This window comes from Panthera tigris, chromosome C1 (genome assembly GCF_018350195.1).
Source record: "Panthera tigris isolate Pti1 chromosome C1, P.tigris_Pti1_mat1.1, whole genome shotgun sequence".
NCBI classification, from domain to species: Eukaryota; Metazoa; Chordata; class Mammalia; order Carnivora; family Felidae; genus Panthera; species Panthera tigris.
Genome location: NC_056667.1, coordinates 98112405 through 98128836, shown reverse-complemented (window position 1 = coordinate 98128836; position 16432 = coordinate 98112405). Strand labels below are relative to the sequence as shown.

General features: G+C 46.1%; 1 protein-coding gene across 1 annotated transcript in view; it reads left to right on the top strand.

Moving 5' to 3' along the window:
• Positions 1-271: 271 nt before the first annotated feature.
• CASQ2 (calsequestrin 2) overlaps positions 272-16432 on the top strand; it is a 63753-nt gene continuing 47592 nt past the window's right edge. The window contains exon 1 of the mRNA XM_007073457.3: positions 272-808. Within this exon, the coding sequence (XP_007073519.1) occupies positions 575-808 (234 nt within the window). The 5' untranslated portion in view covers positions 272-574. The remainder of the gene's footprint in view (positions 809-16432) is intronic.

Here is a 16432-nt window from a genome sequence, read left to right as displayed (position 1 = left end):
CCGAGGCCTGGGTGGCCCTGTGTACATGCAGACGTCTCCACTAGCTGGTCTCGTTTACGGTCCCATCTCTCTCCCCTCTCATCTTTTCTCCCTCCTTCTTGAGTTTCTCTTCCCTGACCTTGCTGTCCTCCTTATTCCTTGTGCACGAGTTCTCCTCCTTCCCTCCTGCCTCCTCCCTTGCTACCCCTCTGACAAACTGTATCAGCGAATCCCTCAACAGTGTCATATCTAACTTTTTTTTTATTCATTGCATGATTTATTTTTAGCCTGAGACAACTGCATCCTAAAAATGGAGTTCCTGATGAGACAGGGGCTGGGCCCAGTTATGCGAGGTATCTGGGGCCTGGCCCGGCCCGGCCCTCAGTCTCCGCACGCCTGTGTCCTGTGCCCAGGAGTACTAGTAGCTGGAGCCCAGGCAGTGGAGAGTTGGTCCTCCGGGCCCAGGAGGGATAGAGAGGAGGGACCAAATCTGCCTCTCTGCTCCCCCGCTTCTTGCAACCAGACCTCTGAGAGTCTTCCGGCCACTTTCCTGCCCTCAGTCTTTCTGGGAAAGTGAAGCGAAAACCGTTCCCAGATGAAGAGAACGCACCTGTTCATCGTGGGGGTCTACCTGCTGTCCTCCTGCAGGGCAGAAGAGGGACTCAACTTCCCCACGTATGATGGCAAGGACCGCGTGGTAAGCCTCACTGAGAAGAACTTCAAGCAGGTTTTGAAGAAATACGACTTGCTCTGCCTCTACTACCACGAGCCCGTGTCTTCAGACAAAGTCGCACAGAAACAGTTCCAACTGAAAGAAATTGTGCTGGAGGTAAGCAGGGGGCATGCTGACCACCTTGTCCCAGCAAGCACGGGCTGGCCAGCAGCCTGGGGATGTGGGAACGCAGGAGCAGAGACTGTGTCCTGAAGTCCGGCTGCATTTTAGTCATGTGAATCTGAAGATATTTTTGTTGCAAAGCTGGGGTGTGTGAACAACGCAGGGTGGGGCCTGACTCCTAAAATAGGGACAATCGAATGTGTTGCACAATGCATGGGTCTGATTTAAAACCTGTCCCACGATGGTCCTCTTGGGTTTTCAAGGGCAATAGTCCCAGCAACTATTTTTCTGAGATAATTTTAAAAGTTTGGTTAAGTGGCTTGGTGAAATGCAATTCAGAGACGATTTTGGTTTCATTCGGTGTGCTAACTCCCCACCCTCTGCTCCCTGAACTTTTGCCGCAATCCTGGAGAGACAGGAGGCTTTTGACCTTGCTTCTCTCCATGGGTGAGCCGGGGAATATCACTAAGTGATCTTTGTCTCTTGTGATCTGGGTTCAGTCAACATTGCACAGTGTACATGTGTGAAGATCTTTAGCTGCACGTTCACTAATTAACGGGAGGGGTTTTTTTTTTGCCTCAGAAAGTTCTTGGTGTGAGTTCAGGGCAGATGCTGAAGTCAGTTCTTGTTTTATCTGCATTACATGGCCTGTCTGTTAAGCCTGGAACTGTGGGGCCCATCCTCTAATCCTTGGTGAGGGCTCCAGGGCCAATTCCTGCAGCGCCTCCTGGACAGTGTAAGGTCACTTACACTTCAGGAGCACCTGTGAGTGCCAGGAATTCTAGTAGTCACCAAGATCCCTTATCAGCCCCGTGCCCAGCCCAGGCACAAACCTGTGGAAAGAGACATTTGAGAATTACAGCGGCTTGTTAACTAGCACTTCAGAAAGCTCAGCTTAATCAAATATTGTGATTACGAGAGTTACCATGTATGAAACTCATATAGATTTTAATCTTAAAAAAAAAGATTCAAATAAACTCCATGAAAACCATGTGACATATAGTCAAATATGTTGGATACTTTAAAGTACTTCAGAATCCTAAGTGTCTCCCGATCATCATACAAGCACCTATTCTCAGAGCACTTATATGTGGCAGTCTGGTCATTACAGAGAGCTCAGGTTGACAAAAAACTAAGCGTTTAAAAAATATCACCACTACCATTATGTTTTGTCTCAGGCTTATCCTGGGGGCTGCAAGTGGACGTTCATCTTGTGGGTTGCATGCAAAGAGAAAGCAGGAACAGTTTTTAGATCTTTGTGCTATCTATGGGAACATTGCAGGCTGGAAAAAAACCAGGACGTATAGCATAGCTGCTACTCAGCCCCTGAAATCCTCGCTCATATCATTGTCTCTGTCTCAAACTGCCGTACTCAGTTATTGAGAGACTGAAAAAGTTAATTGAAGGCATAAAGATCCTACCCTATATGCTCATCACTGTCTGGCAGCCTGGAACTCAAAAAGAATGCCAGTACAAGCAATGACTTCCCATTTCTGATGCCTCATCATATTAAAACACATGTGCACACACACATACACATGCACACATGTACACATACTCTCCCCCAAGAATGTATCTCCCGCAAAGACCTAGGGCCCTGAGAAGGCACTTTCCCCTGGGCTCACCATCCCTTCACGCCCCTTTGATCCAAGAGTGCCTGGCAGAGACCCAAAGGACATAGTTGATGCCCTGCAAGGTGCTAAAACTGAGGAGGGCATCCTTAGGGGAAGAAGGACACAGAACTTGGGGTTGGGAGATCTAGATTTATATTCTGGCTTTGCCTTTCCTGGGCACATGACATAGGGCACGTTGCTTAATTCCTCTGGGTCTCATTTTCTCATCTATAAATATAGAAAAAACCATCATACATGCTTAAGAGATAATTATGTAACAATAATTAAGATTTAGTGAATGCTTACTGTTTACAGAGACGGTTCTAAGCACTTTGTATATGTTAGCTAGTTTAATCCTTACAGTATTTCTGTGACATAGGTACAGTTCCCATCCCCATTTTATAGGGGGATACTGAGGCACAGAGAAGGTAAGTTGCCCCGGGTCACCCAACTAGTGCAGGCAAAGGTGGTCTTAGCCCCTGCACTGCAATATTGCTAGAACCAAATGAGACAGAGTTCAGTTAGCTGCTAGATACTCTGTTGAGGATCGCTTTGAGTCTGCCTTAGAGTTGCTCTGCCGCGGGCCCAGACCTGGTGAGGCCAGCTGTATCACACTCACGGTTGAGAAGCGCATAGCCCTGGAGGGAGGCACTACTTATGCAGATGCCCCGACCAGGCAGGAGACCATGCTCCCTTAGTGAGGATGGAGGTGGGGGGTGAGAATGGAGGGAGGTTTTCGGGGTGTTGGGGGTACCTGTCAGGTGCAGGCTCTTTCTCAGAGTCCAGGACAAAACTGATTCCAAGAATCCCATGGGTAGAAAGAGAGTGATTTAAGCCTCTACATTTTCTTCATAGTCAAAACAGTTATTTTGTCCTCTGAATTCCCTGGACCTGAGACCTGCATGAAGGAAAGTATGCTGCCTGTTCCAGCGCGGTGGCTTTAGGGGGATAAGAGGCAAGGACGCAGCCCCCAGCCAATGTCCACAGGAAGTGAGGTCTCAGCCATGGGCGGACAGTGCAGGGGACAGTTGGCTCCTCTCCTCCAGCCAGTTCAGGAAGGTGGCTTCTGGTATCTCTGTGTCATAATTCACCACAACCTAGTAATCAGGGACACATACACAACGGAAACACAGATTTCATGGGACAATACTAATTATTATTTGGAGAAATACTTGGGTTTTTAACAAAATTATTTTGTCTTCTGTTTTATTCTTTCTGTTCTAGTCTATTCTGTTTGTCTTCATTAAAAAAAATATTGATTCCAACCTATTAAGTTGATTTCATTCTACCGTTATTAGTTGCTATCCCCCAGTTGAAACACCTGAGACATCTTTAGGGATTAGGAGCTCATAACCTGTCATGTAAGGCCCACCCCATTCTGCTAAAAACCCAGAGGAACTGTGGTCATCTGTGTATACTTTGCCTGCCATTCTAAGGGATGACAAGAAAAATGACCCAGAAACATCCCCCTCCACAGGGTGAGCAGGTCACTCCCTGGCTCAGGGTCTTGAATGCTGATCAATCAGTCATCTGTCTGTTACTTAGATGTTGGGTCTTGGGATAGATGCTGTGGACACAGGAAAATGAGACCCTCAGGTGGCTCTTGACCTATTATGGAAGAAGGGCAAATAAAAAACTATAGTGCAATGGGGTCACTGTTAAGAGTAGAGCAACTTAGAAGGTACTCCCAGAGCACAAAGAGCAAGGGCCCTGCTTCCCAGGGAGAGACACAGAAGGTGTAACAAGGAAGAACTGGTTTGTGAAAACGAGGAAAATTTACCAGGCCAATAAGCAAGGGCTGGGGAGGGAACCGCAAGAGCAAGGATTCTGACAGCCCTCGGGGATCTTCCCACCCAATTTTCCTAAAATTTGCCCATGAGGGTCTCATTCCTCTAGGGGAGGATTTTTCTCCAAACACAGTTAAGCCCCTCTGAGAGTAGCAGTCCTTTAAAATGTTGCCAGTCACTTATACCTGCATCTGACCACGTTTGAGTCCCATGCGGGAACAGGGTTTGACAAGGGGGAAGAGGAGTAGGGAAAGAATAGAAAGTCACTGAAAGCTTGGGCAGAAAAAGGGCAAATTGAATGTCACCAGGTGACACCGAGCTCAAACTGCTTTCCAGTTTGGCCAGGGTCTGGCTCTGGAGGGCACCAGGGGCAGTGCGTGGTAGCTAGTTCTATAGAGAAGTTCTGTAGAGGCTGGCTGAATGGATGCCATGTTCGATGAAACGTTCTCTTTGAACACCATCTAGATTGTTCTGAACCTTTACTTCATAGCCGTGGCTTTGTAGTGACAGGACTCAGGCAGCTGGGAATCCCGCTTCCTGGTTGGGCATTTTATCCACAAAATAGCACACGCTCACTTAGAAATGTTGGAATATATGGAAAAGGAAAAAGAAGGCAATAAAAGCATCCATCCAGAAAGCAACATGGTTCACGTTCTGATAGATTTCTCCCCCGTACTTTCTGTCTATATGTAAACGTACAGTTTTCAGTGGGTTTATACCGATTCTACAGTTTTGTTTCCTACTTTTTTCACTTCAGTACATTGTATTTCTGTGTCACGAAAGAGTTTAATATTCTTGACAAACAATGTTAAGGCTGGCCTAGCACTCCATGGTATGACCATGCATATTCTTAAGATAAGTTGTCCATTTGGGGATGTTGACACAATTTTCAGTTTTAAAAATCTTTGTCTGTTGAGGTTTTCATTGTAGTGTTAATGAAAATTCTTTGATTTTTAGCGAGATGGAATGTTCCCATAAAATTATCTGCCATTTGTATTTCTTTCTCCCATGAATTATTCTTCAGTGCCTTTCCCCCATTTTCCTGTTGAGGTGTCAACACAATTATAAAGAGAGTTGCCATGCTGTATGCTGTTTCCTTCAGCTTCAGCCCAGACCATAACTGAGTTACACCACAGCAGCCAGATTCTGTTAGCCTCACCGGACTCAAGCACAGGAGGAGGACGTGCCCGGTGATTTTGATTCCTCCTTGTCCTTTTGTTTCTTGCTTCTACTTTTCCTTTGAAACTGCCGTGCAAGTTACTGCTGCTATCACGCGCTCTAGAAAGGGTGTCACAGAAAGTCCTCCAACATCACCCATCTGTCTTGGGTCGAAATACTTGAGAAGTGGTGCACTCTAACATGGGCTTCAGAGTCAGGTAGACCTGGGGCCCCGTTCCCAAGGAGGATGCCCCCTGCGTTCGGGCTCCATGTTGGTGACGTGGAGACGGCGGTGGTGGCTTGGCAAGAGCACAGCTTCTGGCAAACAGGAAGTACTTCACAAATACCGGCAACTTGCAGTCCGCACTCCACTCTTGAGTCACGATTTTAGACGGCCCCAGCCTAACCCTATCACTTCATAGACTGAGGACACCAGGCCACTTTCAGAGAGCTCCGGATTTGTGACACGGTGCCATGTTCCTTTTTCGTAGGCAGCTAAGCCCCAGAGAGGACGAGTGGCTTGCCCATGATCACAGATTCTTGAAGCACCCCCTCCCCATGTTCAGCTCTCCCTCTGCTCTCCCGGGCTTTGCCAAGTCCGTGCCTGATGCACTAAGCCTTTTCGCCAACACCGTTTATTAACTAGACCCCTTCCACATTTTCAGTCACAGTGCAGACACCCAGCCTACCGAGCCACCCAGGCACCCCTCATGTTCAAAGCTGATACTATTAAGTGTGTACATGTGTTTTGTGGGAGCATGCAAACAGGCCAACCCATAACCGATATATATTTATTGGATTAGGAGAAGCCTTGGGGGATCTTCTCAGGCAAGTTACTGAGCGATTTGGAACATGAAAATAAGTATCGTGAATCCCTGAACAGAAATATTAATTCACCAAATACCCACTGCTCTTACCAGACTCTGAGTAACGTTAGCATGAATAAATGAACAAGTGAGCCAGTGAACGAGTGATGAACGAGCTGTGCCTTCCTCATTGTGAACAGTGAAAACCGGTTCAGTTGCTGAGGGGGAGCTAGGTCCCTTAGGCAGTCCCTAGGGCAGGCAGCCCAGGGTCCTGCAGGAACAGCCACACCATCCTGGTAGTTTCATGCCAGGTTGACTTGGTATTCCTGTTATTTTCAACAGGCCTCAGCTGGGGTGTGAGGTCCGAGGCTGCTCCTCTGTGTCCCCCTCTGGGGACCTTCTCTTCTTCCTGCTTATGGAAGTCCGACTTCCACTCACCACATGAAAGTTGCTGCCATCCGCACACAATCTGCCCAGTGGCTTTGTCCTGGGCCCTCTTAGATATTGATTGCAGGATGGTCACATAAAATTATTGGAAATGGCCTATCCACCAGGAAGAAGACAGCCTGTTGTTATGACCAATTTTCCAGGACTGGTAAGCAGATTATTTTCCAATAATTTTAGATGGTGACTCTGGCACAGATTATGCATGAGACCCTGTGGGGCTGGGGGAGGCCGGTTCCACCATCTGTAGCAGAATCAAGGATCAGAATCCTGGGCCATGTCGGCCTCTGGGTTCTGCCACTATTTAAGCAAATCTCTTGCTGCTGCTGCTCTGAGTCTACCAAGGTCCCTAACAGACCGAGCTCCCTTCTCTATTCATAACCTAGTCTCCTAATCGATTTGCACATCGGTGAAATATCTTTGGCTGGGAGCACAACCTCTTCAGACCCGGCAGTGTGCCCAGTGTCATTAACGTGACTCTCGTGTGTGCTTTCTGAGCATGGCTGTCCCCTTACACCTGACCTCAGTTGAGGGAGCCATGCTCAGGAAAAGCAGACAACTGGAGTTCAGAGTGCTGAAATTCCCTGACACTTGCTTTTGGATCCAGGGCAAGTCACAGATGAGCCCCGCATTTTGCTCCTCTGCTAAACCAGTCACGTAGTTTCTATCAGTGAATGAGAAGACTTCAATGAAAGCAGGTGAATGGAAATTTCTCATAACATTATAAGAAGCTGTACACGTATCAGGTATTATCATTTGGTTATGCTGATTACTGTTTAGGAGGTTCATCTATGTAGGATGCCTAATTGAGGGTCTGAAATATATACCCAGTGCTTATCAACTGCTAATTCTCTTCACCTGTTGCTCGAAATTTAGACCGTGTTCTTGGCCGGTTGCAACAGGTCTCAACCTTGGCTGCATATTGGAATCACCACAGAATTGTTAAAAATACTGGTGCCTGGGTCTTCTCCCCACAGATCCTGATTTCATTGATGATGAGGTAAGAGATGATATCTATGTACTACAGGATTTAAAAGCTCCCTGGGTGATTCTCACGTGCAGCCAAGTTTACAGGCACTTGAGACTTGATGCTCAAAATGTGGAACCCAGAGCAGTTCCAGTGACATCACCTGGGTGCTGGTTCCATTTAAATGGCATTTCCAAAGTGATTCATAGGCATGTTAAAGTTTCCAAAGCATAGTACTGGCCTCTTGGGTTAGAGAAATTTTCTAGATGACCAGAATCGTGTTGTCATTGCTTGACCCTTTGTCTCTTGCCTCTCTCCAGTGCTATTGGACCGGTTAGCACACCTCTGGTTTGAACTGCTGGGATAAGTTGGTTACTGGGGCTGTAGGGATTCAAATCTGCTCTGGGTCTCACCCAAGCCTCCCAGTGCACTCCCACTGTCCTCTCTGAGAGTCAGTGATTGAAACTTTGGACCTCCTTAAAAGGGGATGACTGGGCTCATGGGAAGCCTTACCCTACCTGAGAGGTTTCCCTTTGAGTTACAGGGTTTTCTAAGGTCAGATCAGAAAGTAATCTTCAGTCAGGGTCCAGCATTTACCTTCAGAAAGACGAAAAACATCTATTGGGTTGCTGTGTTTCATTGCCCTTTTCCGCCAAGAAATGACAAATCAGAGAACCCTAGAGAAGAGGGGATACTAAGGTGTTACCATGTTTAATAGAAAACTATGAGAAAACTGGTTACAGCAAACTCGTGAGTGTTCTATAATGTGAAACTTAGCCCATGGCTCCCCAAAGAGAAACATTCACCCTTTCATTGATCCATCAAATATTCATACCTGCTTCCTTACAAAATGCAGATGGCATGGCCCCTTTCAGCTAAGGAGATGTTCTTTCATTAATGCTAAGAACTCACCTTCAAAAAACTTTAGTTCTTTGCTTAAATGGCATCTTATGAAAGAAGTTATTTCCCTGACCTCCTACACAGATCACTCTCTGAGCACTCCTTTTGACCTGTCTTCCCTACTCTGTCTTTTCTCCATAGAGCTTGGCTGGCACGGTGCCCGTTGTGTGACGCCCTTAGAGAATGTAAATCCACAAAGGCAGAGGCAAAATGTTCTCTTCATTGCTGTATGCCAGCACCTACATTAGCATCTGACTCATGGTGGGCACTCAGTGGTGTTTGTTGAGTGAATGTTAAGTGAACAGAAGAGAAGGAGGAGACGGGAGATAGCACTTGTTATGAATTTACCATGAAGCGTACCCAGTATGGGCGCTTTATATATGTTACTTTACTTAACTCTTAACAACATTTGTTCACATCATGTGCAAAGAACTGATCCTGAAAGTAGACTGCCCAAGGTCACAAAGCTATAAAATGGCAGAGCATGTATCAGGATTTGAATTCATGTCTGTTTGGTTCCAAATGACATGTTCCTTCCTCTAAACCAAGGAACAGCTGAAAGGGATTGCTTTGTGTTTGTAAGCAAGGCCAACTTAAAAAGGGAGAAGAGTCTTTAGCTTGTATTCTGGATTCTCACCCATGCTTGAGCAACATTTAATTGTACAATTGGATTATGTTGAACCAAAATGACCAGTGTGAGCAAATGGGCTAATGCTTAGCACCTACTTGGGATTTAATAAAAATCCAGAAAACACTGGATGGATGGATGGATGGATGGAAAGAGAGGGAAAGGCAAGCAATTATAAATGTGTTGCCTATATTGAAAATATATTTGTCCTTGATCTCTTTTTAACATTAAATTTATTCCAAAAAAGCATTGAGTGGAATAGTATAAAATTAGGTTGACTCTGTCAGATTCAGGGACCTGTTTGTCATCTTTGCTTAATCCCACTGACATAGGGGTAAAACTGATTTTTTTTAAACCACAGGACTCTCAGTCCCAACTATATATCCAGCATGGGCAGAAACTTCTGGGCTCTGTGAGGCTGACCCTGCCTTCAAACCTATTTAGCACTGGCAAATGTCCCCATGATTGCATTCCTAAACCCCAGGAGATGAAGGCAAAATTAAGTTGCTGGAGTCGAGTAAATCTACAGATGGAATGATGTGGGAACTGTGGGCAGAGAATAGCAACACACACAGGATTCAGGTATTTCTTCCAACTGTTCACTGCCCAAAAATGGCATTCTCCAAACTTGCACCTGCTGCCCTCTGTAAAACTGGATGAGGTCAGGCTTATTTTGGTTTGGCTTTGGGAACAAACCCTCACATAAAGCCAGTCCTCTCTCCCACGATGTATAACCATGCCCACTCTTAAATTGCAGATCTCCTTAGAGCCCAAGTGCCGCCCAAATATTTGATGAGAGTTTGCTGTGCACTTCCCAGAGGCAGATGTTGGAAAGACAGAAGTGCTATTATAAGATCATGGCTTGAGTTGACGACAGTGAAATTCTTCCTTCCATATAGAGATGGAACAGAGATTCACGAAATGGAAAACACACTGTTGACTCAGAACTTCTAAACCATTGGAAGTTTCTTCTCTCACTATGTTACTCAAGTCTGGCCATCAAATCCCTTAGGTAGACCTTCTCCCAAAGTTAAACATGTTTAAATGGAGACGTGAGATACCATGAAAGTCACCACTATAAAACCATCATAAGATAAAGCAGTAAAATAAAAAGTCAAAAATAAAATGTTTCAGAATCACTCGGTTTTTCTTTAAAAGCAGCAGCCCCACTCTCCTGTAGTTTGAGTCTCAGTGGTTGGTGTGGAGGATTTTTGTATAATTGACAGCTCGGCCTTAGCATCTAAAATGACTTCTTCCACCAAGAAAGCCAGCCGTCCAGAGTACTGAGTCTGTACAAAAAAGCCTCAGAGGCTCCCTCTTCTGAAAACTGGATGTGATTTTATCCAGATAAGCCATTTCTGTTTGGACAGCCATGCAGGAAGATGGCCAGTGCGCCATCTTGCAGCGTGCTGGGCTGGGCCGGCCAGACCCGCTTCTGAGTGCCCGCAGAGCCTGTTCCAGGAGTGCCTGCCTGCTGCCTGGTGCCCCACGCCAGACCGGCCTCTCCTCACCATCTGCTGTGTGCTGGGCATGGAGGCGGGCCAGGCGAGCCAACAGGTACTCCCTCACATGCTCACCTGCCTGTACCTCACACCGACACACACGGCCAAGTTGGCTCAGGACACCAAACAGATCTGACCACACTCACCCGATTTATTTATGAAGAAGATGAGAGCATCCCCCAGACTCAAAGAAAAAAGTGGACACAACACATAAACGGGAGCCCTCAATATCCCCTGGCAGAGAAGCACACAGCTCAGAGTTAGACCCACCTGGTTGGAGTCCTTGCACTAGTGTGTGACCACAGGCAGGTCACTTCACTCCTGCAGCCTTCCTTTGTAAAATTAGAAACCGCAATACCTTCAGCACAGAGCTCTTACAAAGAGAAACAAGGGGATGTGTAAGGCGACTGGCACATGTTTGGCACACAACAAAGGGCTGTTCTTGAAACTATTGGGTACGTGAGAGCATGTTGCTGTCCCCACGCTTTGGATATCCATGCTATTTGTTGTCATTAGCAGATGCTAGCAAAACAGACACTGGTCAGACATTTGATACGGTTCAGCCAAGCAGCAACAGGCTTCTCTTCTGCTTTTCACCACGTGCTCTGGGAGCGACAAGTCAAAGAGCTCCTGGTCTGCTCATTGTTTTATCTTTAGGAAGCTTCTCCGTCAGCTGAAGCACCTCTTGCATTGTGTGTTTGTTTGTTTTTGGATGAGGTGCACCAAACTATGGAAGTTTTAGTTAGAAAACGGCTGGTCTCTGGGGCCCCATTGGTTAAGCGTCCAACTTCAGCTCAGGTCATGATCTCATGGCTCATGAGTTTGAGCCCTGCGTCAGGCTCTGTGATGACAGCTCAGAGCCTGGAGCCTGCTTCAGATTCTTGTCTCTCTCTCTCTGTCCCCCACCTCTTGTGGTCATGCACTCTCTCTCTCTCTCTCTCTCTCTCTCAAACATAAAAACATTTTTTAAAAATTTAAAAAGAAAAGGGCTGGTGTCTCTCTGGCTTCCAGAACATAGTGACTACTTTGTGGGACTCCCTTCTAAGGCAGGCTGAGGAGGGAGCTACAGAAGAGGTCAGGTCCGGGACTGCCAGATGTCATTTTCACAGCCTCTGGGGCACAACAGAACCCCACTGAGAACAAGGTTAAAGGGCGTGGCCTGGTCCCATGTCAGTCAAAGCCATTTTTTAAAAAAAATTCCATTGCAACAATGTTTTTAGTGTGAAAAGGGAAAAACCTGGCCTTTCTCATTCAGTCTGTATGGACATCGCAAGATGCTATGTGATAAAAGATTGTGATTATAGACTAGAGACCGTTGTAAGCAGTGGTTCTCAACGTGTGGGCCTGGGACCAGCAGCATCAGCGTCACCAGGGATGCATTTCTCGTCATGAATGCAAGTGCATGTCACAAATCCCATCCCAGACCTGATGAGTCAAAAACTCTGAGGTGGGCCCAGGAAATCTGTGTTTTCACGAGACCTTCCTCCAAGTAATGCTGATGTGGGCTCGGATTCACTGACTACCAGCTCAATGTCATGGTGTTGCCCCAAGTGACTTTAGAGGGAACAAACCTTCCTTAAGCACTTGCTCCCATGTAACCTCTACAAGAATGAGATCTCATCTGTAGACTAGAAAGTTGAGATGGGAGAAGTTGTGATCTGCTCAGAGTCTCACAGCTGATGACTGGAGCCCGGGTTTCTCTAAGACCCAGGTGCAGGAGTAGAATGTAATGGGTGAGAGCCGGGGCTCCGGAGCCACGGTGTCAGGTCGGGAACCCAGCTATGTTACTTAAGCACTGTGTGGCCTTAGGCAAGTTGTTTGACCTCTCTATGCCTCCATTTCCTCATCTGCAAACTTCTACTCTTATGTGGGTTTGGGGAAGATTCAATAAGATAATTCATGCAAGGCCTTGGAGCATAGAACGAACACCCAATGGGTGATACTTTTATTATAGTTGCTATACTGCTCTCAACATGGCAGAGTGTAAAACACACAGCCTTGGCCCTTGGGTTTCTTCCCTGGCATTGAGCAAAGTGAGAGCCTCACGGTGCCAATAAAACAGTCAACAGCTCCCCTCTTACCCCAATAATCAGAGGCCACCCATTCCAGCCCCAACAGGCCCCAATATTTACTTCACTCTCATAAAATAGCTGCTCCATTCCCTTGCCTGCCCCCCCGCGTGGAGACATCACGTGCAATGCCCAGCTATACATAGCCCGGGCCTCATTTGAGGGTGGTGGAAAGTGACAGGAGATTACCGGGGATAAACATCAGCTCTCCGGTTTCAAGGGAGGACACACAGTTGTTGAATTGCTTGACACGTTGCCAGATGGTATCAGGGACAGTGGGTGAAAACAGTTTGCTTCTTGGCTTACATGGGAAGAACAGGATTGCAGCCAGGGTATTTTTAATGACTGGCCTGAGGGACGTTCACTTGGAGCAAAGATCAGTGATACTTTTCCCCAGGCTCCTCAGTCCTCCCTTTTCTTCGGATTCTTGACTCTGCAGAAGGTATCCCCCACACACACTGAGTTCCCTTTAATGGAGCCACTGTCTTTCCTCTGTTACCCCATGCCTTCCCCACCTTCCCTCTGACCATGAAATGCAGTATGAATGTAGCTTTCTTCAATCTGTCCCTGGAGGTGAGGCATGCCACAAAGGGACTGGACTTGGAGGGACAAATATGGGGCCCTGGTGTTCCGCATATGCTGTCCTGAGGCCCACGGGACGTGCCCCACACGACGTGCCCCCCAGTGCTGCTGTGCCACTCTCTCCTACCTTTCATGGGCAAACTTCTTAAACAAGTGATCCACACCTGCTCTAACATGTCCTTGCCACCCACTCAAATGCTTAACTCCCAGTGCTTTGGCTCCTGGCCCAGCTCTTCTCTAAAAGGTCACCAGTGACTTACCAGTCCTGAAAGGAGACCTCATGGTGGTCCTACTGTCCATGACTCCTCCCTGCAATATTCGAACCGACCACCTGCTTCTTCTCAAGCCACTCTCCTCTCATGACTTTGGAGTCACTACGTTCCCTGTCCTTCTCTGATTTCTGCCCCCTACTCCTCTCCACCTCCAGAGCAGGCTCCTCTGTCTTCCTGCTCTTGCTTCCTATGAGGTGGTCAGTCTTTGACCCTGTGGTTTCCTTACCCACTGTTGTCCCTGAAGATGCCACCCACCCTTAAACTTCCACCTCTCACCTCCACCACTCCATTTGGGCCCTCTCCCCCCTGAGCGCCAGCTTGGCACCTCGAGCTCTTGGCTGGACTTTGCCATGAACGCATTGCATCTAAATCCAAGTTGAGAACCCTGCCTCCGGTTCTGGCATGCCCTCCTGATGCCATTGTTTTGTCCTTCACCCCGTTCCCTGGCTGGAGACCCTGGAGTCATCTTGCCTCCTCTTTTTGTGTGGTCTCCCTCCCTTCTCTCTCCAAAGCCATGGAAGAGTGGCCAGTCTGATGGACTCTTCGCTTGTAGCATCACCACTCCACCCACTGCTGCTGCCTCAGTCTGAGATCAGTCATCTCCCATGCAGACAATGGCATCAGCCTCTCAGCTGGTCACCTTTCCTTTCCACTCTTCTTTCTGTCTGTCCGGGCTATGCCCTCAGATCAACCCTCCTCAAGCTCAAATTAGCCATATCGTTCTCTTACCCAAACACCCCCAACTCAGAACTGCTCGTCCTAATATTCACATCCTTTACACTCTTTCTCTTGTGTACCTTAAATACACCACTCCATTCAGTGCCCTCAAATAAGCTTTCTGTTCAAGTAAGTCAGCCTCTTCTACACTCACTCTGCACGTCTGCATCTCCAAACCTCCACTTCTGCCATTTTGTCTTCCTGAGATGCCCTCGCTGCTCTCCTCTGCCTATCCACACACTTCTCCTTGTTCAAAGTCTAGTGGGCCTCTCCTTTTCCAAGCAGCCTCCTCTTTCATTCATTCATTTACTTAAAAAACAAATGGTGTTTTTATCTACTAAAAGGTAGAGATGTAGTTCCAGCTCTTCTGATACTTCAAGGAAAGTCAGAAATTTCCTTATGAAATTTCCATAGGAAAGTGCTTAATTGAGAAATTTGTGCACCATATTGTACAGATGGTACCTACCATAGTCCCTTAAAATTGCAATTTATAGGTTACTTCATGTGCAACATGGATGTGAAATAGTAACATATTCAATGTGCGGATACAAAAGACAGTAACTATTCTACTTTTCAGAACAGATTTTGGCTGTATAAATAGATTTTCCTGAAAATCAGGAGTTGAATGTGATATCCTATGAATTTGGGATTTAAATGATAGGCGAAAAGTATGGCAGTGTTTATCATATTTTCATTTTACAGATGAATTCAGTAATATAACACTTCCATCAGTTAATGTAACCAGATGACTTCAGTATATCTTATTTTTGTTTTATGAAAATATTCAATGAAACAATTATTATTAAGATATAACTGCCATATAACATTGTATTTGATTTAGGTATACAATATAATGGTTTGATACATGTATATATTGTGAAATGATCACTGTGGTAAGTTTAGTTAACACATCCATCACCACAAATAGTTGCTAATTTTTTCCTTGTGAGAACTTTCAGATCTATTCTCTTAGCAACTTTCAGACATACAATACAGTATTGTATATATATATATATATATATATATATATATATATATATACTTATATATATAGTACAGTATTATATATATATATATACAATACAGTATTATATAAAATAAACATATATAATATATATATAAATATGGATAATATATATACAAAACTATACCCATTATGCTCTATATTACACCCCCAGGACTTATTTGTCTTATTAGTGGACATTTGTACCTTTTGACCCCCTTCATTGATTTCAGCCACCCCCCTCCCTGCCACACCACCTCTGGCAACCGCCCATCTGTTCTCTGTATCTATGAGTTCAGTTTTGTTTTTGGATTCTACATTTAGATGAGATCATACCAAAAGCAGGGAACTAATGTTTTTTGAGATCCATTCTGGTCAGGTACTATACTGAGGAGAGTATGGGGAGAAAAACAGAAGTGGACAGAGAGCTGACAGGCTATCAAATGAGTAGGTATAGACAAATGATTGTGTAGGTTGAGGTATGCTTATGAACTGAGAAAGAGGTATGAAGGAGAAGCCTAGGCTTCCTTGGACAAGAGTACAGAAGGCACCCAATTCAGATTGGGGGTCAGGGGGTGCCTTTTGAGAAACTGACATTTACGTGTAGACTTCAAGGATAGTAGAAGTTGATAGGGGTGCCCGGCGGCTCAGTTGGTTAAATGTCCGTCTTCAGCTCAGGTTGTAATCTCTCAGTTCATGGGTTTGAGCCCTGCATCAGGGTTCTGTGCTGACAGCTCAGAGCCTGGAGCCTGCTTCGGATTCCGTGTCTCCCTCTCTCTCTGCCCCTGCCTCTCTCTCTCTCTCTTTCTCTCAAAAATAAATAAAACATTAAAAAAAATTTTTTTTAAAAGAATTAAAAAAAAAAAAAGGTTAGTAAGAGTTGGTGAAATATGAAGGAAAGGCTCTTCTTGGAAGAGGGGTGGGGGCGTGGAAGCGGGGCACATTCCGTGCCTTTGTGTGACTAGAACCAGGCATTTCTGGCAGACAGCTGCAGCCGGTGCCCAGCCTTGGGCGTGGGGACACAGCTGAACGAGGATACCCTGTACAAAGACCTCCTGAGGCAGGAGACAGCTTGACGTTTTGAGGAACCGAAGAAGAGGGTATTAAGTAAGAGGCTGAGTGGCCCCAAATGAGGTTGGAGAGGCAGGCAGGCCAAACTGGGCAGGGCCC